This window comes from Barbus barbus (genome assembly GCF_936440315.1).
Source record: "Barbus barbus genome assembly, chromosome: 24".
Lineage (NCBI taxonomy): Eukaryota > Metazoa > Chordata > Actinopteri > Cypriniformes > Cyprinidae > Barbus > Barbus barbus.
In genome coordinates, this window is record NC_136752.1 from 19,947,988 (window position 1) to 19,973,022 (window position 25,035).

Consider the following 25,035-nt stretch of genomic DNA (forward strand, 5'->3'; position numbering starts at 1 on the left):
TATCCAGCAGCTCAGAATAGCGCTAGTTATTACTCTACAGACGCTTAGAAAGAGTCATTTATAACTATAACATTTTCGACGAGTCTACTCGCTAGAACAGCTTTAATCCAATCAAAGCCCAGGGATCTTACCACGTGACCGTGTTGGTATGTCACATGTCAGCTGTTCCTCAGCTGATCGGAAGCGCAAACGATAGCTGCTTGTTTTTTGCTCAAACCTGCAACGGAAAGTCATGGCTGAGGCCATAGCAGATACGAGAAGGCTGTATACTAAACCACAAAACCTGAACGATGCGTATGGGCCACCGAATAACTTTCTAGAGATTGATGTTTCCAACCCCGAGACGGTTGGCGTCGGTCGGAACAGGTTCACGACTTATGAGATCAGACTGAAGGTGAGCAGCCACTGCTGGCCTGATCAGACCTCACACGCTTAGACACACTGATTTGTTCTTACTGAAGCTTAAATGCACTTTTAATGCGATTAAAACGAGTGCTAATGATATAGATCATAGTGTAGCCAAGCTCACGTTAGTTAATAATGCGTCCAGGTAAAACTTGATGGCTTGATAAATATTTCCGTGACAGCTTTGTTTTGATTTTGATTTAGCAAAGCATTGAGCACACCCTCATATTTATCAAACCTATATAACTTTCTTTTTTCAGCGGAACACAAAAGGAGATGTGACTGAAGCTGTCATTTGTGCCTAACAGTTGACTTTCATTGTATGGAAATCAGATTCACTGAAAGGTGTTAACATTTTGCATAACATCTCTGTTCTTTTGTGTTGTCTAATAAGAATGAATACCGGTTTGGAACAGAATGTGGCTGATGACAGATTATTCGGTTTTTGGTGAACTATCCCTTTAACTTTTCCTTTTGGCATTGACCTACGGTAAATATTTTCTTAAGCCTGACTGTGTAATGATCAACTAAGTATGTTGTGCAGTCAAGTACACAGTTTAGTTGGTGTGTGTACACTTGGCATGAGAGAGTTTTGAGACAAGAGTTTCTAGCAATTTACATTTAGCCATTTTAATCAAGCATTTAGTCTGTGTGACCACACCCCTTTGTGTAAGCCCAAGATAATGATGCTTATAATGATAGTGATGAACCTGGTTAACGCTAAATTACTGTGCACATCTTCTTTATCAAGTGAGACCTTTCAGTTTGCTAATTAAAATGCTTTATTTTAATTTTTTAATTTATTTTCCTTGTTCTTGTCCTCATGTGTACACAAGTTAAGCAGAATTGATTTTACGCATGTTTCAGTAAATTGTCTTATAATCAAATTCTTCTGAATTCGCTGTGTAGATTATTGTTATTGCATCGGTGAATTTCCCACACTTACACGTCATTCCTTAGATATGAGTCAGCTTGCCCAAATTTGTGCTGACAAAATGCATACCCTCACGATTTGTTGGCCAAATTATTCTGAATGTTAGAGGAAGTTTTGAACAGTGAGACACATGGATGCCATCTGCTTTGCATATGTGTGTTTGTGCGCTGTTATGCATGGAATTGATCTTACACCTGATAAAAAGACTGACAGGCCAAATAGCATCCAAACCTCCCAAATTCCCATGGTAAAATGGGAAGTTATGGTACGTTAAATTAGGATTATGTATCCAAGGACAGTTAAACTTGCAAATGATGAATGCTCATTTCACCCCTCAGTGAAATGAATGCAAAGGCTAACTTTATTAACCTTGTAATGCCTGACATATTAAATGATAATCCAAAAAAATATATATATTTTAAAATGGAAGTTTATTAGTACGATAGTAGATCATTGTAGTATAATAAAAGAGAAGACGGAGCTCATACTCAAGAAGGAAAAAAATGTCTCCTTTTTATTCAGATGCCCAAACTGAGCAATGATGCAATTCAATGCAGTTGCTGATATTAATATGCCTAATAATTAAGATCAGATTCTGGTAGCGTATAATGTCAATCAATGAGATCACTATAAACGATATAGCAGACTACTTACAAACTTCAAACGTTATATTTGGTGTATCAACACTATATATAATTCACTCTCTGTTTTGCATTACTTTTATTTTATTTTTTAAATTACTTCAAATGCATGAGAAACAATTCATTTAGACCAAAATCAACAGGTAGGCCAAATCAAAAGCAAGCTGACTCATGTCATTATTTTGTTTTATGGACATATATTTGCCCCTGAAAGGCAGTGGACATGGTAATCACTTTTGTATGGTCGGTCGGTGTAAGTTGTGTAATTCTTCCCTATAGTTTTAGAAGATTTCTAGAAGTAAGCAAAAATAATAAAAAATGTTACAACGTCGTCTGCAGTATTTTTCTAAGAGACCTTCATGTTCTACTGATGTATCCAACTGTATCAGGAGCTGGATAACTCCCTGTTCTTCCATTGGTAGTCGCCACATTGCATTACTGCTTATTTGTATGAAGTTGAGCTCCTCTTTGAACTTATCGCAAATGGTCGATGTTGCTCAAATTGCAGAAATCTCCAGAAGTATCTTTGTTGCTACAAATGAGTGTGAACGTCTCTTTAGCAAGAATACATACATGGCCTATTTAGAAGTCATCTTGGTTTTTTGCCCTGACTATTGTTCATTTGAGCAAGGCACTCGCTGTCCCTGCAGCTTAACATTGCAACATTACCTGAAAGTTATGGAAAGAAATTTTACAGCTGTTCTTTGGTCTGCAGTAATATTCTATTCTATTCTATTCTATTCTCCCTTTCCTGCTGAAGTTTTGATGAAAGACAAAATGTTCATCAAACCCAGGTTTTGTTGTTGAAACTCTTCCCATCTAATTCACTCTTTCTTCCGTAAATAGCCCAAATTCTCCTTTGAAATTCAATACTTTTAAATTTAAAGTGCTCAGAGGCGGAGGCGCAGATAAGACATTGTCAAAACCCCTTACTGTCCTAAGCAGTCATTTTCCACAGCTGATGAGTTGTGACAGGTGCTGTTGTGTCTGCTAATAGGCCACTGTCTTCCCAGCTTTCCTATAGTATTTTTAGCATTCTCCTACCTACAGAGCGAGCCACCGCCTGCCATTAGCCCAAATCTAAAGCTACTGTACTTGATTAGCGTATAATAATTAGCATATGCGTGTAATCAGTATTATTGTGTGTCTCTGAGTCGGCGGTGACCCTGCTTTGCATAAGGGAACACCCCACACATCCCTCTCACGCTATCGCTCTCTCGCTCTAGCCCTCAAGACAGAGAAAAAGAGCGGAGCTGTCAACTTTTGATTTGCTTCTGAAGTAGCCCAATCGCAACAATGAGAGGAGATAAAGAGATTCTGTTTGTATTTGTCATAGTAACACTGCCTGAGTTGATTACATGCTTTTGCGTGCCAAGGGCAGCATCTTTCTTTGACGCTCTTCCACACCATCCACGCACGCTTTCTCTCTTTCGCTCGGTGGCCAACCATTATCCTTTCCATCGTCATATCCCACATCCCATAGATGATCCTGGCATGGTAAGTGAGAGAAAGAAGCCAAGCCATATTTGTGTGTGTGTGTCTTGGAGAGGGAACGAGAATCTTCTTAATCCCTTCTTTTAAAGTGGAACGTGTGAATGACTATGGGGTGCAGACCTCGTCTTAACCCCCTGCCAAACCCACCCCCCACTGGATGGCACAAAACACGCCCATCCCCCGTCACCTGCTCCTCTGGTTAGGCATATCTCTAGTGATGGATTCTTAAATTTTGGTTGTCTCTTGTTCACCTGTAACTTAAAGGTAGAATTTATTTACACATGCCATTTCCAACTGATTATCAAACTGAGTGGAAAAGGTAAAGATTTTCAACATAATGAATCAGGAACATGGCATGTTCATGTGAGTAGTGTCCGGTTTATGGACATATCTTGATGTGTGAGTACAATCTTTGTCATCAATCAATCGATTCTTCACAAAACCAAAACTGAATGATTTGTTTGTGAACTGACTGACTCTCTAGTTGCAGAAGCTAACCTAAATTTAGTCTGTTCTTATCAAGCTATCATATGACTTCTAAGATATAAAAATGTACCACAAGAGTTGCATGCACCACTTTTATGATACTTTCATTGTGCTTTTGCATCCTCTTTGATGCCTGAAAGCCCATTCATTGTAGGTGTATTGGAAAGTGCGAACAGTACAATTCTTCAGAATCTGTCCTTTTGTGTTTTGCTAAAGTAAGTCAAACAGGATTGGAATGATATTAAGGTGAGTAAGTGATGAAAATTGACTTTTTTTTGGGAGAATTGTCCCTTTAGGAAAGTTTAAAGTGCCCCTATTATGGGTTATGAAAGGTTCATATTTTGGTTTTGGGAGTCCCCAACAACAGGCTGACATGCATGCCAGATAAAAAAAATAAACCTTTTTTTCTTATATTATGCATTTTATTTTTACCTTATTTGCTCAACGACTGCCAAACGATTCGCTCAACGATTCATTTTTCCAAACCCCTCCTTTGCATGGCGTTAATCTGCGGTGATTGCCCCATAGGTGGATTTCATTTAAAGCAGCGTTTGTGAGGGCAGTGCTGCTTTGTGTACAGCCGTTACCGGGAAAACCGCTATTTTTAATTCCCCAAAAGTGCCACCTAGTGGCAAAGAGTGAATTTGCATTTTCATTCAGACCAACGTGAAATTCAAGTTTTCCCAGATCTGCAGCGCAACAAGTGGGTGGGCAATATGCTAATGTTTCATGTTGACATCAACATGAAAAACAACTAGTTTTATAATAGGAAATGTTTTTGAGCAACAAATCAGAATATTAGAATGATTTCTGAAGGACAAGTGAAACTGAAGACTGGAGTAATGGCTTCTGAAAATTATGGTAAGCATAAAATCTTACCAAAACCAAATTTTGGAAGGGTAGTGTAGCTTCTCTTTTATGAATCAGTTTGGTTTCTGCCTGATTTTCCAATTGGCCATACTTCTTTTTGCTCATGAGATAGGACAGTTCAGTTGGAGAACAGTTGCCTTATATCATAAAAGGAAACTATCTTAAGTAATGAAGCAGAAAGAAATTGAACATTAATAATCTCTAATTTGACATTTTATGGATTATGCAACCTTGTAACTGTGACTTGGTCTTAGACTAGATCAGTTTTATTGGGTTTGTCACAGACATAAGCATGGACTCTCAGATAGTGATAGAAGTTCTATTTGTTGACTTCAGTTCATATAATTTAATATCAGATCCATATTGTGACAGTCTCACCATGGCATTAACTGTTTACAGTGCAAAAGTGTGACATGAGACCACTGACTCTGCACAAAAACCACCAGACAGAGGACTTTGGGATTCAATGTTGTTTACAGATAAGAGAATCCTCAGCCCCCCTTCTGCATTTTTGGATACGTCGCTCTCTTTCCCTACCCATCTTTCACTCCCTTTATTCCCTCTTCACCTCCTCCTCCTCATCATCCCCCTTTCATTCTCTTTTCCAATTTCCAAAAAGCCCTCTCTCTCGCTCTCCCTTTCTGCCATTACTAAAAATGGCTTGCTTGCCTGGTTGTCAGTCCCAGTCAAGTGTAATCCAAAGTCTACAGCATCCTCCCCGACAACTATTTTAATGGTAATGGGCAGCATATTGTATCAAGGCTACCATATCCTACTTGAGATGACAGTATCAAAAGTGGGAGTTGATGCTATGGGAACAAAGACAGGGGGCAGCTTTTTGCCAGAGTGAGGGTGTTGGGCGGGTGTGTTTTGCGTGTATGTGTGAGAGAGAGCGAGCGACTTGTGTGTAAAACGCGGAGGGGGATGATGGTGGGGCGTGAGTGCTCTCATTGTCCCTCTGTCCTCTTCTCTTTGGAGCTATGATGCGATGAGATGGCATTGTGTTTCCATTTTTGCTACTTTTATTTTGAAAAAGAGAGAGCAGGGCGGAGAGATGAAATGCTCGCTCTTAAACTTGACTTGATCCGACTCGCTAAAAGCTAATGCATAGCCAGTGCAGAGCCCTTACGCTGGGTGAGGTGACCTCTCTCGGCTGTTTTTTCACTGCCCTCTCTCTCCTCCTAATGAGGATACACCATTGTCCCCAGCACACACATGCATCTGAAAAAGAGGAGAGAGACCGGGATTCTGCCATCTCCTCATATCGGCATAAGCCATGTGGAAGCTTTTAACAGTGCGGAAGAGTGACTAAAAGAAAGAGTGCTTTTAGTGTAGCTTTCACACAATTGCCTATTTTTGGGTGTTGTGCATAAAATGGACCCGGTCTGTATTTTACTCTGTCTCTCTCCGACTTTTTCTCGCTCAGTCACTCTGTCCTATTCTTTTTGGATCGTTTTGTTTTTGTTTTTGACATTTTTAGGGCGTTTTTGAACCTAGTTCGTTTGGATGAGATGAATGTGCTGATAACATTGAGCATATAGGCTACCTGTTGAATCTTGAAGATAGAATCTGTGTAATTTCTTATCAAAAGAAATCGTCATTTCCTGTGGTTAATAGATATAATTCTGACCAGTGAATGGACAGTTTGCACGCATGCTACATTTTATAAACTAATTCTGGTCCCATTTGAAATCCAAACTGAGCCATGCTTCATGACATTTTAGTCCTGTTTATTTTGTTATCATTTTATTTTAAACAGCCTTCTTGGCATGTTGTGTCATAGACTTCAAGATAATTTAAAACATTGATAATAATAATAATAAATGTTGAAAACAGTGCTGATTATTAGTTTTTGGAAACTGTGATAGATTTTCATTCAGGATTATTTGATGAATAGAAAGTTAAAAAGAAAAGCATTTGAAATAGAAACACTAAAAGTCAGTTGCTGCCTTAAATTAAGTCATTTTAAACTTGTATTTTATTCAAATTACTTAAAAAATCAAGTTGCATCTCCTATAACTTAAAAACTGAAGTTGAAATTGGTTTTGATTAAGTTGAAGTAATGGAAACACATATGTTGACATGACTTATTGATCATATTATATTTTTACAGTGAATCTTTTGTAACATTTTAGACATTTTACTGTCTTTTTTGATCAATTTAATGCATCTTTTAAAAATATTTAATTTCCTAAATAAATAATTTACTGTCTCAACTTTTGAGCAGTCGTCCATTTCAAATGTATCATTGTATCTTTAATCATTGTATTGTGTAAAATCTATCATTGTGATCCAGCCACAAGCTATTTTCTTATTCACACTGAATGTGAAAATGCTGCATGATGTTTAATACAGCTATGTGGCGCTAGATTTTGGGCCATTGAGGTTTCACTCAGGGCAGGGCTATTGAGTGCAACCAAATACATACCAAGCAATCCACCAAATGTTGTTTTCTTGGAGCATCAAATGTCAAAAACTCTGATTAACATGATTCTGATAACATCACATCACTCTTGCTTATCACAGTGTTATGCTTCATGTCAAGAAGGCTTTGTTTGTAGTAGGTCCTGTTAGTTGGCTCTAGAGAGAATTAAAAACAGACATCATTAAATATCCCACGGAGCTTATGGAATTAACATAAAAACCACCCAAGAGAGCATAGCTGACCATCAGAGAGTCTCTAAGCATTTGATCGTGTAACATAGTCTCATTACCTGCCGGTTTAATCATGTCATACCGTTCCCCTCTTACCAGTACGCTCCCAGGTATTGATGGACCTCTTGAAAAGCCCCGTCTTAGCCGCAGCGCAAGGCTGCTGTCTTAATGAATTGGGCTGTTTTCATCTGCTCATTGAGTGTTTGATGTGTAAGGGCTTCCGTCTGTGTGGTTAACTTTGGTTGCCACGGTAATCAGGCCCTTTGTTGGGCTGTTTTGTTTGCTTGTCTCAGGTTTGATTGAGATCATTAGCAGTGAGGGGAGGACAGTCAAACTCCTCAGAGTTTACATCTGCAGCTGTATACGGTGTGACACACCCCTCCTTTCTCTTTACACACGCGCACACACATCAATACAACACTGCTCCCATCACAGGATTTTTGTTGAAGTGTAATTAGTGGTGCTTGCAAGCATCACTATTACTATTGCTCATACTTAAGTTAGGGATTTGAACAAAACCCTAAGCCAAAGTAGTAAATCTCAGCTATTCCTGTGGAGTTTGCACTAGGTATGTGACTGATACCTCAGTCGTGCAGCTTGTTGTGTGATGTTACTTTTCTTATTGGTCAGACTTGCAGTTTATGACTAGCAACTGATAAAACAGTCAAACAAATCCCATTGACATGCAATGAAATAGGGACAGAACACCCTAGCAACTAACCACAAGACCTTTCATCATGGTGGTGACTTTTGAATGGCCAGCTATCACATTTTCTTCAGAAAACGTAAAATATTTGGTATTTGTCATTCATTTAAATTGTGCACTTCAAGTTTGGAGACAGTAGTTTTTTTTTTGTTTGTTTTTTTAAAGAAGTCAAATTATTAAATTATTAGTCAAATTTTTACAATTTAAAGTAGATATTTTCTGTCTGAATATGTAATTTATTCCTGTGATGGCAAAGCTGAATTTTTAAGCATCCATTATTCCAGTCTTCAGTGTCACATGATCCTTCAGAAACCATTCTGATATGCTGATTTTAGGTAAAAGCTTTTAAGAAATCTTTCTCGCTATCAGTGTTTTTTTAATTATCAAAGCAGTTGTGTTGCTTAAGATTCTAATGGAAACCATGATACATTTTTTTCAGGATTCTTTGATGAATAGAATGTTCAAAAGAACAGCATTATTTCAAAATAGAAATGTTGTAACAATGTAAAAGTGTTACATAAGGTACTGCTATTTAATAAAAATAAATAAAATACTTTGTCCTAATCTTAATGCATACAGAGGCAGCTTTCTAAGTAAGTGAATTTCTTTTTTTTTTTCTATTTTGTTTGAGCGGCCCAACATGGTAACATTGATTTGACTAGTTGTATGAGCTGGGGTTGGAGCTGCCAGTCAGAGAGCGTTATTTGGAAAACCTGTTCAGATACAATTATTATTTTTGCTGTTTTATTACTGGTACTGCTGGTAGTGCCACAGAAATGCCACACTTTGGCTGGTGGTAGAATTGGCAAGCTTGTCCTTTGACCAAGTGCCACTGAAAAGTATAATATATAATAATAGTAATAATCATCATCATCCATAGACTTTCTACTCTTGACCATTTATTTATTTTATTTTTTTCATTGATGTCCTCTGCCCGCTGCAAATAAGGGGAAGAGATGACTAACCAGCTTAAATATTTTTTTTTCAATCTTGTCCCCTGCTTCACCTTGTAAACACATAACTGAAGACGTAGAGTGAAATAAGAAACAGAACCAGACCTGTTGACACCTTTGTAGGTCTTTATCATTCCTGTGTGTGTGTGTGTGTGTGTCTGTTTTAAGAGGTTTTCAAGATAAATGGGCTTTCACCCTTTGCCTAAGAACTAATCCTGTTCAATAACTAACTAACTCTTCCTCTGGTGTGACCGTGGCCCACATAATAGTCCTGAAACCATGACATTATTGTCATGAGTGTGTGTATTAAATTACCTGTTATTGCGATCAATTGACATAGGGATTAACTTCTTTTGACCTCCTTACTTAGTGGAACGTAAACCCAGTGGTTCAGCCATTCACAAAGTATTAGTCAGCACCTCAGCAAGGCTGCTACTAAACGCTTCCTCGGCACTGCAGCTACCCTGCTCTCAAAGCTATTTAGTTAATCCCCGTTTTATATGACCGCGTGGGTTGAGGAAATGCCTAGATCAGAATTACAAAAATACAGATGGTACTGGAGATCACAGAAATAAAGTGGTGTGAGGAGGTTACTGCCAAAAATTTTTAAATGTGAATGATAAGATTGGAAGTTATACAAACTTGTCTTTTTATAAAAATTTCTAGGAATAAAAAAATTTGGATTTGGAACCTCATGGGGGTGAATAAATGATGAAAGAGCTTTTATTTTTTGATGAATTTACAAATTTACACTTCAAAAGTTTGGGGTCGGAAAAACTTTTGAAAGAAGGGGTAGCTCTCGCAAAAATGAAAATTGTCGTCATTTACTCACCATAATGTTGTTCCCAAACCTGTATGAATTTCTAACTTCTGTTGAACACAAAATATTTTTTTTACAAATGTGGCTAACCGAACATGCAGTTTCTGGTAGCCATTGACTTTCATAGTAAGGAAAAAATGTATATATTATGGAAGTCAATGGCTAATGTCAACTATTTTATTCTACATGGATCGGGTCACCTTATTGGGGTGGTCATTTTGAGAGCATATGGCCAGCTGAATATACTTATTTTATGTTGATAACTTCTTTATTATTGGACAGTTTCACTTCGATAACAATTTTAATATATTTATTTACTTTGTTAAATTATATGGTTTACTGAGACATAAGAAGGAAAACACAGATTTGAGTCAGGTTAATAGAGATGGGAAACAAGCAGAGTTGGATAAAGACTTAAAAATAGAGGTGGGGGAAGCTGAAGTGGTGGGTATTTCATCGATGTTCCTCATTGTGAGGAGAGATCTAGACTTTCTGAAGGGACCCTCTCAAGGCTAAAAACCTGACTTGGAGCAGCTGAAGAGATGGATGGAGAGAATGAGCGATGGAAAAAGGAAAGGTCTTGGGGTAATGGAGGATCGATGAGCATTTCAATTCTTTCCTGTCCAATTAGGGCTCACATGAGACTTTGTCCCCAAAGCATACATTCATTAATTCGTTTAACTTACTGTCTCTTCCACCGTGTATTCATCTGTTTGGAGTCTGCATCAAGCAAATCGGCCTGTGTGGGAGTATTGATTTGTACTTTTATTCCCGTCTGTGTGTTTGTTACTTGCGCTGCCTTTTGCCTCTTCAGCTTCTCCTTGAATGCTGTCATCAGGCTGTTCTTTTATTTCATAAACATCTGCCTCTCCAGTGACCCTGTTTTAGTGTCTCGGTGGGCCTTTTTGTGGACTCTACCTATTTATTCAATGATTTACTCTAATACTGAACTTGGTTTTATTGAAATAATGATGCTGTTCAGCTACACTGTCAGTCTTAACGTGGTTTTCAAACTACTTTTATTTAAAAATGTGCATCTGTTTTGAAATGGTCTGCCTTAATCTGAGATGGACATGTTTCAGATGTTTAATTTTCATTCTCCCCAGACAAACCTCCCTATCTTCAAGCTGAAGGAGTCACGTGTCCGGAGGAGATACAGCGACTTTGAGTGGCTGAGAGGAGAGCTGGAGAGAGAAAGCAAGGTGAAGGATAGATGAATGAAATAAAGTGTTGGTTTGGATGGAGCATGGTGCATGAATGCTCAGAATGGGGCATTTTGTCATCCTTCCGTGTTGTTGTTGTAAGGGTCCATTTCAACTAGAAACATTTAAGAGGAATGCTTTTTCAATCATTTGATTGGAAATTATTCTGTAGTTCAGATAGTGACGTTTGAAGTGATAGTAAGAGACCTGTGATTGCATTGAGATGTATGTAATGTGAATGAAGTTTTTGTATTTCAAATAGGTGGTAGTTCCTCCTCTTCCTGGAAAGGCTCTGATCAGGCAGCTCCCATTCCGTGGGGATGATGGTATATTTGACGACTCTTTTGTTGAAGAACGGCGGCAAGGCCTAGAACAGTTCCTCAACAAGTGAGTTCCTCCAGATACCCTGCATTTCTGTTCACCAGAAACATTAATCTTTGGTTTTGCCTTGAATTAAACAACCAGAAAACACAATTCTTCTAAATCGCGATGCATCCAAAAATTCACAAATGAGGATGAAATTAACTCCACATTTAACAATTAAGAGGTATTTTTTCCAAATGAAATATTATTTTTGAAGGCTCTTTTATCCAAGCTCAATTTGCACTGCTTTCTAGGTGTACATTTCATCAGCTCATATATTTCTTGGCAATCAAACACATGACTATATATATATATAATTTCTTTTTTTTTTTTTTTTTTATCTGAGAGATTAGGAATGCTAAAGTGTAAGCCATGAAAGAAAATAGCCATGCAGGAAGAAAAAGAAAATTATTTGAGTTTTTTTTCCCCCCGTGGCACACACATTTGAGAAACAAAATGGTTTAGTGATATTAATAATACAAAAAAATCTGTTATTTATTGAAATTTAGAGGTTATATTTACTTTAATGAGAAAATGTGACAATATTAATGGAGGATACTGTATATACCCATGATGAATTGTGCTATATCAGTTATTAGAAAATATATTTTTCCTTGCGATTTTATTCTCAAATGTCTCAAGTGTATGATATGACAAAATTTACATAGTCCTCTACTGCGTGTCCTTCCTCTTAACGTCTTTTAGCCTTGGCACATCTGAACTGTTTTTATAAAGAAGACTGAAGCGGCTATCACGATAACGAATTACAATAGTTTTTCCTCTCTGTTAATTTTGAGTTTTTAGGTTAAGGTACTTCAGTAAAAGAGAAAAAAAGACACTTGCCAGCCTTTGTGTCATCTGATGTCTTCCCTCACACTTTTTTTCCTTCTCTCATAATTACCTACAGAATGATCGAAACTGATGAGAGGCCGCAAGTGCACCAGCTTTACTTTTTACATTTGTTTTATTTTTGATGTGTAATTTATGATAATTGCGAGTGAAATTACAGGCGTGCATACCTTTTCCCTACAAGATGTTGTGTGCACTCCTGCTTATTTTTGATCCGAGGTGCCGTTCCCCCACCGACTGAGACAATAAAAGTTACAGTTCGATTGTAATTATTTGCTGTGATTGCAGACTTTGCCATTATCTTTGTTTCATGTGCAAATGTGGCAGCTCTACCTGTTTGAATTTTAATACGAGATGAACAGCTGTAAATTAGGTTTGAAGAAAGAAAGGATATGGAGGTAATTAAGATGGGATTTTTTTTCTTTTACCAAAAATTCCTGAATTAAATGTCATTGTTCACTACTAATAGCACCTGGAGAAGGGGGACGCATTCCCATCATACTTCTAGACTATGTGTGAGTGGATTTGTACAGCATGTCTTTACATTTGCCTGTCCCAAATCTGAAAATGATCCTCCATCATGTTGACTTGTAGCATCGTGTAATTTTAGAGGTGTGAGGGTCCTTTTTTTTTTTTTTTGGTTCCACTGGAAGCTGGAATAGATTGAATGGTAAAATAATGAGTTTAATTAGCATGATGGCTCATTCTACTGTTTTTTAAGGATATGCGTAATTAAATTTTGATATTATTGCTCTGAAATTCAAGCTGGATGATTTATGATCTGAAGAAGAATGCTGCAGAATGTCACAGCCTCCTAATAAGATCTAAGAGTTGTATCTTGATTGGGGTCAAAGTTGATTCCTCCTCCCTCTCTCTCTCTCTCCTGCTTTACAGTGTGTGTCCTTGCATAATATTTTTATGGTGGCTAACATGCATTTTTTGGTCTGGTTTTTCCAGAGTGGCTGGTCATCCATTGGCCCAAAATGAGCGTTGCCTGCACATGTTTCTACAGGACGAGTCAATGGATAAAAACTACACCCCTTCCAAAATTAGACAAGCCTGAACCGGTCTGGACTCTACACACACTCACACACACAAAAACATGGCCCACAAGCAATAAGAAAGGTTTGAATCATTCTTAACAGCAACAGAATCTTAGCATGAACCATAGGGTGTCTAAAACACTTACAAAATAATTAAAAATGTTCTCTAGCGTTAGTTGTGTCCCTTCACTTCTCCAAAAGTACTTTTTTGATCTCTGCTTATAGATTGCTTTTTGTTCGGATTTATACATCAATAATTTTAATATTACCATTTATGTCAGATCAAATATGTTCTTTTGTGTAATTCGTTGTGGTTAACAATTATTTATGGTAGTTTTGTCTGAGAGCACCACTAACTTCGATTAGTACAAGATCAAGCGAAACGAACCAAATAACTGTATCATAATTATGCAAGCACTATATTACACACATCGGCTTCCCTGTGTTATTGCTACTACCTGCTTGTGTTGCTTTTAATGCTGAAGAACACATACAGCAGCTCACCGTGCAGGATGCTCTTAATTGGGAACCTCCTTGATGCATGGTGGTTGATCGTGTGCCGTGTACCCCACTTAGCTGCAGACAAGCCTGTTTTTACTGTGTAATGGTGGTACACAGAAAGACAGAGAGTGCTGCCTACAAATGCATGTTTCCAGATTTGTATACTGCTGTGCCATTGTTTTGTTTATGAGAATTTTTCAATAAAACGGATCAAACCCATGCATGTATGATGTGGTTTGCAAAACTAAAGCGTCTTGTTTACTTCTGATGAAATATCTAAGAGGCAATCCTAGCTTTAGAGTGGTTTTAGACATTTAGTCTGCCTTAAAAGCTTTTTCTTTTTGACCATCGGGAGATTATTTCAGAGGAAATACGTTTTGTTAACTGGAGGGCAAGTATGAGCATTCCAAGTGCAGGAATTATCAAAATGAACAGTGAAATGAATTATACCTGGAAATTGTTCATCCACAGCACATGGACATTTGTCAGTATTATACACAAAACAATATGAAAAACTGCATAAACTCTAGTCATCGCTCATTTGTTGTTTGCTTTGAGTGATTTAAAATTTTATGCTACCAAGATAAGAAAATTAGGGTGATTTAATTTACTGATAAACAGACACATCTAAATCAGGATGCGTTTAGTCAGAAGGTTTTTTTATTGATCTGATAAGACTCTGAAAGGGAGAAAATAGTTTAATTAGGAATGGTTACTCAGAATAGAAAAAGGACTGGAGGAAACAATGAGAAGCCATAGGTCCTGGATGCTCCGATATCGAGGAATCTTAAAGAACACCGTCAATACTAGATTGTGAACGCCAGTTCCTCCTCAAATGTCCTTCAGAAACAGAGTAGAAGAAACGTTTTTCATTGTAAGAATATTTTGGGGTCAAATTTTATTAAAAAATGATTTACAATAACTGGTTCTTCAAATAAGGGTCATTTGTTTTGTGTGGGTATTTACAGTGTATTTTTACTGAAACCAGGACAAAAGAGAAAACTGCACTTAATTTATACTTTTTGGAAAGGCGTATGTGTAACTACACTATTGCCAAAAGTATTGGGTCACCCCCTTCTAATGAACCTGTTTGACTACTTTAGTAATTTCTAAGAGTACAAATCTTAATGTTAAATCATATAATGATATTCTTGGGAATTGTGTGCTTGTAATTGTATAGCAACAGTTTGGACAGGGCCCTTTTGTAGTCTAACATGGCAGTACCTCTGTGTATAAGGCACGGTTCAAAAAGACATGATTGATTCAGTCAGTGTGGAAGAACTTGACTGGTCTGCATAAAGCCAAGTCCTGATCCCAGCTGAACCAAAAACTCGTCACCAAACACCAATGACTTGTATAGACACTATAAGGACAAAAGTGTTCGGTCACCCCCTTCTTTAGAACAGAAAAAGACACTAACAAAACTGTGGCAACAAAGATGGAAACATTATTCATGTATATAAAAATTGTATTTCCATCTCTGTTGCAACAGTTTTGGACGTGTCTAAAAAGACGGTACCCTTAAGTCATTGGTGTTTGGTGATGAGTTTTTGGCTCAAGGTCTGCATTTAAATTCACACTAGAGGTGTTCAGCTGGGATCAGGACTTGGCTTTCTGCAGACCAGTCAATTTCTTCCATGCTGACTGAATCAACATGTCTTTTTGAACCGTGCCTTATACACGGAGGCACTGTCATGTTAGAATAGAAAAGGGTCCTGTCCAAACTGTTGCTATAAAATAAAAAACACACAATTTCCTAGAATATCATTATATGATTTAACATTAAGATTTGTACTCGTAGAAATTACTAACGTAGTCAAACATGTTCATTAGAAGGGGGTGACCCAATACTTTTGGCAATATAGTGTATGTATTAAAAATATATAGGATATATAACGAAGTGTAGGCTATTGGGAAACAGGTGTGTTTTTGTATTGTTTGTAATTGCTGTACAAGACACTGCAATTGCAGGCCTACAGTCAACCTTTTGTTATTAAGTCTAGCAATATCTCGTATTTATTGTTTTTTTTATTCTGTTTCCAGCATGACAGATCGTGCTTAAATTACTTTTGATGGAATTCAAATGTTGTTGAGAGTCAGTATTTGCAACAATGCTGTATATGAGGTGGGCACAGCAGCTTGGCTCATGTAACCTTGGAGTTCATTTCATGTCAGAGCAGCCCATTAAAAAGGAACTAGGATAAATTGGATTGAAAGTTGTCATCGCAATCATGTGTCTTTCTATTGTATCCTCTCTATCAAAAAATGAAGACAAAAAAATGCAATTAGGGCAAAGCCCTTGATTTGTGAAAGAGTGCTTGAAACCCCGAGCCGTGCGAGGCACAGCAACTTCACTCAAGGTCCAGGGTATTGTATCGGCAATGGTTCAATATGCACTTACTTGCACACGTGAACCTCTCTTTTCCCGTTTAGTTCCCCGTTTAGGTTGCAATGGACCTTTTGCTGCTTGTAGAAGGAAGCCTTAGAAACCCAGAACGCAAAAGGAGACATGCATTTGACAGTTGTTGAAGGACCATGCGATCAATATTTATTCTAATATCTTAGAACAACTTTCACAAAAATTATCACTGTACAACGAGAAATGTATTTACAGACTACAAAAGCAAATCCAAGTGCTGATCGTGGTGTCTCTTTTCCAGGGTTAGTAGCTAGTCAAACAAAGGGTTAAAATGGTGACCTCTGACATGGGCCACGGATTGAGCAGAAACAACTTTTTAAACATCAAAAAAATTGCATTTTCAGAGTGGGCACACAGAAAACTCACAATGCCGACAGATCTGTATCCAGAGGATTTCGAATGCCCTGCCTGTGAACCCTAATCTTCTGTTAAGGTCACAGGGTGTGGGTGCTGCGGCCTCCCAGTCACCTCAATAAGTAATTATGTGATGCATCAAGTCAGTAATGCTCAGTCCTGCTGCCTTCCTGCAGAGTTTAATTCCAACATTTCAGCGTACATTTCAAGTAAACCTGATTAGCTGGTTCAAGTGTTTTGATTAAAGTTGGAGCTTCTGCTAGAAGGTAAAACAGGAATGAACTTGCTCTTCAGTTCTGACTCATGGGCCTTTGGTTTTCAGCACTATGTCAAAGGGACAGCGACCTACTTCCCTCCAACATACCTCATGGTTTCTTTTTTTCTTTTTTGGTTTTCTTCAAAGTTTTTGTGGACAAATGAATGATACTGGTGCTGAAATCAAAACAGCATTGGTCATAAAGATAGTTGGTCAATTGGACACAATAAAAGTCCCGTTTTGAAATGAATGATTGTACATAACCTCACTGACACTCCATTCAAATATGACTATGAACTAAGATAATTTTGTATTTAAATCTTGACAGAACAAGAACAGATTAAGCTTGTTAAATTACTTCCATAAACGAACTTAAATAGATTAAAAGTAAATCAATTAGAAAATTACTGGTTAAACGTTCATTTTTCTTTCTAAGCAGTAAGCGCAATTTGTAGAGATTCAGTCTTTTGTTTATTTTATAGTTTCCCTGCGTAATAACATCTTGACATTGGTAGAGCTTTGTTCTCCAAACAAGTGTGTGAAGTATCACATTAGGGTATCTGGTATCATCCACAGCGTTCCAGCGTCCATGCGAATGCCAAGGTGAAAGATACATTTTGTTTACTCTGTCTCTCAGTAGCTCATATATCACTGGATTTGTACATGTCGGAGAGCAGTCGTGTGATGGGCACGTTTCCGATGGTCTTTTTGAAGAACACCTCTTCAATGGTGGATGGACCAACTGAACGTAGAGCAGGCAAGAGCAACAGCAGTTTCCCAAAGCGACACGGCTGAGTGGGGTACCTGGAACGCAACAATTCGTTAAAAAACACTAAATGAAGTGTTCTAAATTTGCGTAATACTTATTTAAATGATGTTTTATAGATTCACCCATGCTGTACCTGGTGTGGATGTAGCTGTTTAGAGTCAGCTGGGCTTCGTCCTGAAGGGCTGCAATGGCGCTGGCGTTGCGAAAGCTCCTCAGTTCCGAACCACCGTGTGTTGGAACTGCAAGAACGGAAAAAAAACAGCATGTTTGTTCAGAGCTACTGTTTGGCCAGTAGAGAAAGTTTCTGTAATTATTAATAATAGCTATATTTCGCTTTAATATGTTGCATTTTATTATATTTAATCGAACCCCACCTGCTTTAAAGGTGACGATGCACTTGAGGCACGCGAACTCCGTAGCGTCCAGTCTTAACTGTCTGAAGCGCGTCACGACCTCCTGCAGCGCCTGGATTTCTGCGATGATTTTGTTTAGCCTCTGGGAATCTGTGTTCTCGGTGTTCATTCCTAATTCGCGAGAAAACACAAAACATTTCACTTGTATGGAGATAACATTGGAAGTTATCTTATTTTTACAAAACACTGCGTCAAATGCGTAGTCTAAACCTTAGTAGGCTGCGTGTTGTATGGCCAACCTGAAACAGCTAGGAGAGTGCTGGAGTCCACTGGAATGGCCCACTGCGCTATGCCCAACACGAACAGTTCCCTCCAAGCGTCTTCTAAAAGGATCAACTGCACACAAAAAAAGTAAGTTCATTCATGACTATAAATAAAACATCTAGCATATATAGCATATATAATCTGTGTAAAATTAAACCTTGGCGAATAGTAACACTTGTTTACCTGGTCTGGTAAAGGGAGTGTGGAGAAGGCCGGAACGCTTTTGGCCCATTTAATGCTCATGAAGAGCAGGCGCGCTGCTGATTCGCACACAGACTCGGTCGCCACTTCATACAGGTACATGGGATTGCCGCTAACTTCATGAGGATACTGAAAAGTGATTACATTATCACAGAAAATAAGCAGGGTTGCATGCGTTCAACGTATGTTTAAGTGAAGTTCATATAAATTGGCAATTCGTTCATTTAAACTACACTGCTATGAAGGAACACGTTTACCTTCGGCGTGGGTTGGGCGAGTCCCACAATGGCCTGGCGTTCCTGTGTGCTTGTGACCGTGTTTAACTCCAGATTGTGAGGCTCCAGCTGCGTGACTGTAGTGAAAAACGGCGGCCCCGGGATAGACGTGGATGGGAAATGGGTCGACGAACCGTTCACCTCTTTATGCCCTCGGAAATACAGTGCCACCTGCTTTCGAATGGTTGAAGTCCTCGGTCCTCTCTCGTGCTGCACTGCTGTAGTAATGTAACGATCAGTGACATGAATAAGCCTTCTCACAAAGCAGAAATCGTTTAAAAATGAGTTTAGAAACGTATCAAATAATTTAGCCTATTTGTTCTTGTTGGATCCATACATTTTAGAAGAACGTTTATAGCATTTTCTATACAGCATAATTTAATGATTTAATGAAATTATGAATAATTTAGGCTTGCATCTTGAAGACGCAAAACACAAAAGTGTGAACAGCTTAATCATTATAGGCTACTATTTATTTTCTACAAATATCTTGAATATAAATTAGCTACTTTAATTAGGATTACTCCATTTGACCTTTTTTAAGTTTTATTCAAAGACTATTAAGTCTTATGGTGCATGGACACTCTCTCTCTCTCTCTCTCTCTCTCTCTCTCTTTCTCTCTTTCTCTTTCAAATGTTAATAATAGTTAAAAGTGGCTTTACGGCTTACTACTATTTAAAAATTAGCATATACGAGTGTTACAGTCTTGTTGTTGGTAAGTAAAAATTTAAAGGCAATCTACTTTTCTATGGTATGAATAAAGAGCTTTAATTATCTGCATCTGTCAAAGGGGGTTACATGCATCAGAGGCTAGAGACAAAATTATTTTGTTATATCTCAAATTTATTCAAGTTTATAACAAAGACAAATGTAGGCCTATTTACTAGCACTTACCATCTTTATTCATATTCACTTCTAGACACTTTTTCAAGCGACAGGCGCGGCACTGATTTCTGTGTGTCTTGTCTACTGGACAGCCGCCCTGAGGAAAAAAGGTGGAAGAAATAAGGAAATGCAGTAGGTTTCGTTTAGCAGTAATGGTAGACAAACAGCCTTTTCTACTAGCCTATGCTCCATTGGTCTCCACTCCACAGGTATGTGAGAATGACAGAGTAATGACGGCTATTGACTCGCTCCCCCACCGCACGGCCAATAGTCTCATTCCCGCCTACCGCTCTCCAAATCCACCCAGTCCTGCCGGTGCGTTAGATTGGATTACACCTGTTACACTAGACGGGGCAAAGGGCCCTCAAAGGCGCGGGAGGGGGCTCACTTCTGGGATAATCTTTCAATTATGAAAATCACTGGAGGTGTAATCTAGTCCTTAGACGCGCTTGCTTAGATCAAATTAGATGACGCTGTTATGGTTCAAACACATCGCTGTAATTGATTAGTATAGCTCACCTGTGTGCCAGATTTGCAGACATACGTTCTGTTTCTTCTTATGCTCCTCTTGAAAAATCCCGAGCACCCATCACACGCATAAACACCGTAGTGCTTTCCAGAACTTCGGTCTCCACACACTTTACACGGAATGTCCAGAATCCGACCTAACAGAGATAGAAAATACAGCATTTAGGCCTATTTAAAGGAAAAAGCAAACCTATTGGAGACTTTAAGTTTTTTTTATATATATATTGACAAATGTTTTGATTTGTTTGTAATATTTTTATATACTATAATAATTATTCACTTTAACCGGACAAAATGTTTTAGAAAGCTCAGTCCATTAATTTTTTTTAATGTTTTTATTTTTTTGCAAAGGGTGGGAGCTGATCATCATAATTAAGGCTTGAACCCCCGAAAGGACGTCCGAACAAAAAGTTGTTTAGTTTATTCTTTCCGCTATTTGGTAGATGCGTTTAGTTAAGTTTATGATTACAAGTTAGGCCGAGCTCATATTTCCACATGTAGATCAATAGACAACCATAGCAACAGTAGGCTTCTCGTGCGCTGTCGTTCATGTTCAATATCTTGCGGTTAACCGACAAAACACAGTATGCTACTTATCACTTTATGTTAGATTAATTGAAACAAATGTGTCACGCAAAACGCATTCATTTTGTTTAAAACTACGATAAGGGCCCAAAAGAAAAACTTTGCGCAAGATGCAAAATTCCAACAGAACGTGCCTGAAAATTTTCTAGAGAAATTCCTTGAAAGTCATTGTTTAATTTGCACATTTGCCCTAAAATCCTAATAAATGTTGTATTAAAGGACACACCTTTAATGAGTCTGTCCATAGGAATGTGCAAACCATAGGCCTACGTTGAGAAGCGTCATATCGCAGGTCCTGTAAAACAATGTTCAGTTGACGCGCACAATGGCGGCATTAGGGAGAGTGTTAACTTAATGATTTCCCCTTTGAGCCTCGTCTGACTGGCCTGGTCTCGACAAGCTGCCAACCCCGCTTCATAATGAAGCTCGACAACTGCTTTCTTCGCGCCGTCTATAGGCTCGCGGATTAGGGAGTGACACGGGAGAGGAGAATAATACGCACCAGCGCGTTTCAGCGACTCAAATGAAGTGTATGCAAATGAACTTGGAGTAAATGAAAATTGTGATTTTTCTTGTGTGTGCAGAACACTTTTTTTCTGTATTTAAGTCTGTCAATAGAGGTATATTTGCATGTATATGGGGGAGTCGTTTAGAGAAACGGCTATGTAATTACACTGACATATGTCCACCTGCTCATTGATTTTCCAGTGACCCGTCAAAAAGGGTAGCATGGGAATTCGGATATAGACCGGTAACAACGGAGAAGCAAAACGACTTCATGCACTCTGACTTCTTAAAACGAGAAAAGGAAGAAAAAAAGTATGCTGCATTTTAATGTAAAAACACATTTCTGTTCTGTGCATGCCAGATGTTCCTTGTATATGTGCTTTCAGAAATTATAATGGAGTTTTGTTACAGGCTTTTGGTGATGAAGATTTGTATATAGTCTTATTTTAAAATTGAAGAACAGTGCGAAACTTTCATGTAAAAGTCTTGACAACAATGCAGATCAATTGAATATTTTATTTCATATGAAATGTGTAGCATGACTTAAAAAGTGATAGAGGCAACTTGTTGCTTTTGTATCGGAGTCGTTTTGAAACTTGAAAATTGCTCCAATTCCTATTGCCTATTTATGTGGTAACTAAGCCCATTAAACCATACTGCTTTTATTTCGAGGAAGTCATAAACCCTACTGTCCTCCGTCCAGTTCAATCATCGCATAATTTGACAACACTCACACTGGTACGTTGGTAAGAAACTCATATGAATTGAAGGCGGATTTGTTTTAGAGAAGGGAACACGTCTTTAACTTTCCACGGTGGGGGTCCCAGTCTGTTGCATTGTGCGCAGTAATTGTTTAAAGACATATGGCATATTTCATTACTGTAATCAACATCAACCCTGGGAACCTGCTGCACTGGATTACGTGCAGTTGTGAGAAACTCTGAACTTAATGGGCCTTCGACCACCCAAACAGTGCGCAATTTCACTCCTGTAAAACAAGTGAGTAAAGCAAAAAAGAAAATATATATATATATATATTTATATAATACTCATGTGAATATTAAATATCACCTGAGTTATTTTTCATTTTACACCCGAGTCAAATAGCCTACATGTAAAGTGTCGTCAAAAAGTTTTTTGGGATTGCCATTCAAAATAATTATGAATGAAAAGTTTAGGCCTCAACGAAATGAATTCACTTGTTCACCGGTGCTAAATAAATTACTCCTCACAAATTTAAATTTAAAAATAAAGTACTCATAAAATTCTAGGATAGATTTAAAAATTGTGTTAAATCTAAAATATGTTAAGTTTTGTTATTTAGAAATCATTACTCAGTGTGCTTTAAAATTGTAATTGGGTTACCTTATTTTATTTGCCTTTCACTTGAATGAATTGCATTGCCTTTTTCACTTTCAAAACCTTTAACACCTTTAAAAACCTTTAAAAACCTTTAACACTATTTGTATTTTTCATTTTCAGTTAAGCCTAATGTAAAAAGTTATAAATAGAGGCGCACTTTTTTTAACCACCACAAGGTATTACAGGCAAATCACACTCAGTATTTCATATTTCAAGAAATGTTTCCAGTTAGACAATTTTATCTGCAATTGTAAAATAACAAATTAACAGAAAACATTTATTATAGATGAATTTCAGGGCACTTGCATTCTTGTTACCTTGAATTTTATTGAAAGTCAGAAGAATGCCTAATAAGCAAAACTCAGCAGATCTGCTTTGATGACACATTATGCATAGTTTACGCATACCTTAGGACCACATTATGATATTCTAAAACTGTACAGGCTGGTACCTCATAATTAGTATTCATTTTTTTAGAATCTCAATGTGCACGCACAACTTATTTGCAAAGCGTAATGGGGGAATAAGGCTGTCAAATCATTCTCAGCAGTGTAACGGCATCACTAAACGCGAACTTGTCTAAGATTGTATGCATTTATTTATTTTCTTGCATTTTCACATCTACGATGTAGCCCTATACAAAGAATGATTTATAGAGTGCTTTGCCTTGTTTGTTTTGGGCAGTCGTGCTATCAGTCTATAGAGGTATAGGCAACAATTTGACAGCATGTAAACATTTCGATTTGCATTTGACAGCTCTATGGAGTTAACGTGATTTTTGTCATCTTAACCCACAAGCAATAATTTTACTTTCACTTATTTCGTAAACAAAAAGAGACTGCGTTTTTGTTACGCCATCACGCTATTTCTAACAACATGCATATCTCACAAGTAAAGAAAGACGATCTACTCACTGGATTTGACATTTAAAATTTCCAGACAACCACTTGTTGAACCAGCAGGCTTGCTCATATTGAAGACCTCTGCTCCAAGAAAACTGCGTTGAAAAGTTACACTTTTCAGGCCCAGGGGAGTCTTAACACTTTGGACTTGGTTTAAAAAAATTACAAGCAGAAATTTAACATCCGGTTTGGTGGACAACTGGTCCTCTACTATCTGTGGGAGTTTTCTTTGATTGTGTCCAAGTCGCTCCTCTTGTTTTTCAGCAAATAGAATCCAGATTTCGTCTGACTGTTGACTTGATGCGATGGATGCAGCCCCACAGACAATATATGCCCAAACCGGTCCCTGGTCTCTCAGCGCCACGGAAACTTGGTGCAACTAATGGAGAAGCACTGGAGCTTAAGCCAGCACTGTACTGCTCAACACCAGCTTAAAAAGTACAACATGAGCTGGGAAATGCGTCTCAGCCCGGAGCCTTGGTGTGACTTTGTGATGTGTACCGTCAGATTAAAGGGTTGGTAATATGTATGAGATGTATTAGAGTAGGAGGGCGGGAGAGAGGGAGGGTGGGAGGAGAGCCCAACTTCCTTTGACCACTTAGCTTTTCCCTGCCTTCTGCTTCAACTCCTGCTCGCGCATGACGTCACGGGACGGATGAAGTGATATTCCATACACAGTGAGTCAGACACTGTCAGAGGCTAATGGTGCGCTCTATAGGAATTGATTAGGATCAGCAAGGCTGTTTAAATGACCGATTCAAACGTTTGCCACTGATTAGGAACACATTTCCATCCTCAGAGAGTTCAGTGACCTAACTGCTCCCAGACCGAAGTAAACAGTTTGAAGCATTCTATTTAAATAACCCTTAGAAACATGATCACTTTTTCTTTTTGCAACGAACTTACTTTCTGTCGCGCTTCCCCGGATTCCTACCCCGCGCGCGTGCACCTGTTGCTTTGGTAGAATGACTGCAGGAAAGAGATCGAGCCCAACGTGTTTCACATCGCTCTCTCATCTCGCCTGGTTTTTACGCACGGCTTGAAAATTAGAGGATTTTTTGTAAGTGTATGTTTGTTGCATTTTAAGAGTGAATCAACAGGTAAATGTGGCTTGTTATGATTACTACTATAGGCCAGTATATAATAAATGTTGCTGGTTTGTGGTAAATGTGTATTTAACACTGTAATTTGTTCGACTGCACACCCCCCCCCCCCCCCCCCCCCCCCCCCCTACTTTTTCGTACACACCATCATTTGTTATATTTAGGCTATAGATCTACTTAAAACCTACTTAATTTTTCTGGGGGGATAGGCAACATTTTCTTTCTTTGTATAGCCTACTATTGTGTATGTAACATAAAACTTTCAACTTACAAGTTTTTTTTTTTCAAG

At 38.1% G+C, this 25,035-nt stretch overlaps 2 protein-coding genes across 3 annotated transcripts; one reads left to right on the top strand and one right to left on the bottom strand.

Moving 5' to 3' along the window:
• Positions 1-150: 150 nt before the first annotated feature.
• On the top strand, positions 151-14,168 carry LOC306843738 (sorting nexin-3-like). Of its 2 annotated transcripts, XM_079375384.1 has the most exons (5): positions 154-394; positions 11,071-11,166; positions 11,429-11,553; positions 12,848-12,893; positions 13,336-14,156. In XM_079375384.1, the coding sequence occupies exons 1-5, from the start codon at positions 233-235 to the stop codon at positions 13,363-13,365; spliced, it is 459 nt and encodes a 152-aa protein (XP_079231510.1). In that variant the 5' UTR covers positions 154-232; the 3' UTR covers positions 13,366-14,156. The 2 variants fall into 2 exon arrangements, with proteins under 2 accessions (XP_079231509.1, XP_079231510.1); XM_079375383.1 differs by lacking the exon at positions 12,848-12,893 and having other exon boundaries at positions 151-394; positions 13,336-14,168.
• A 2,925-nt stretch (positions 14,169-17,093) lies between these two features.
• Positions 17,094-24,153, bottom strand: LOC306844148 (nuclear receptor subfamily 2 group E member 1). Its single transcript, XM_079376090.1, has 9 exons — positions 23,656-24,153; positions 20,279-20,424; positions 19,769-19,856; positions 18,856-19,091; positions 18,581-18,727; positions 18,373-18,469; positions 18,095-18,244; positions 17,854-17,959; positions 17,094-17,755 (listed from the first exon to the last, which is right to left on the bottom strand). Exons 1-9 carry the CDS (start codon positions 23,711-23,713, stop codon positions 17,593-17,595), a joined length of 1,191 nt encoding a protein of 396 aa, XP_079232216.1. The 5' UTR covers positions 23,714-24,153; the 3' UTR covers positions 17,094-17,592.
• Positions 24,154-25,035: the final 882 nt, after the last annotated feature.

Excerpts from the sequence above, each read along its gene's own strand:
- LOC306843738 (XM_079375383.1), top strand. The coding sequence starts at position 233 with ATGGCTGAGGCCATAGCAGATACGAGAAGGCTGTATACTAAACCACAA. Across the intron at positions 395-11,070 it reads CTTATGAGATCAGACTGAAG|ACAAACCTCCCTATCTTCAA; the intron begins GTGAGCAGCCAC and ends CATTCTCCCCAG. Across the intron at positions 11,554-13,335 it reads CTAGAACAGTTCCTCAACAA|AGTGGCTGGTCATCCATTGG; the intron begins GTGAGTTCCTCC and ends TGGTTTTTCCAG.
- LOC306844148 (XM_079376090.1), bottom strand. The coding sequence starts at position 23,713 with ATGAGCAAGCCTGCTGGTTCAACAAGTGGTTGTCTGGAAATTTTAAAT. Across the intron at positions 20,425-23,655 it reads AATTTTAAATGTCAAATCCA|GTCGGATTCTGGACATTCCG; the intron begins GTGAGTAGATCG and ends TATCTCTGTTAG. Across the intron at positions 17,756-17,853 it reads AACAGCTACATCCACACCAG|GTACCCCACTCAGCCGTGTC; the intron begins GTACAGCATGGG and ends GTTGCGTTCCAG.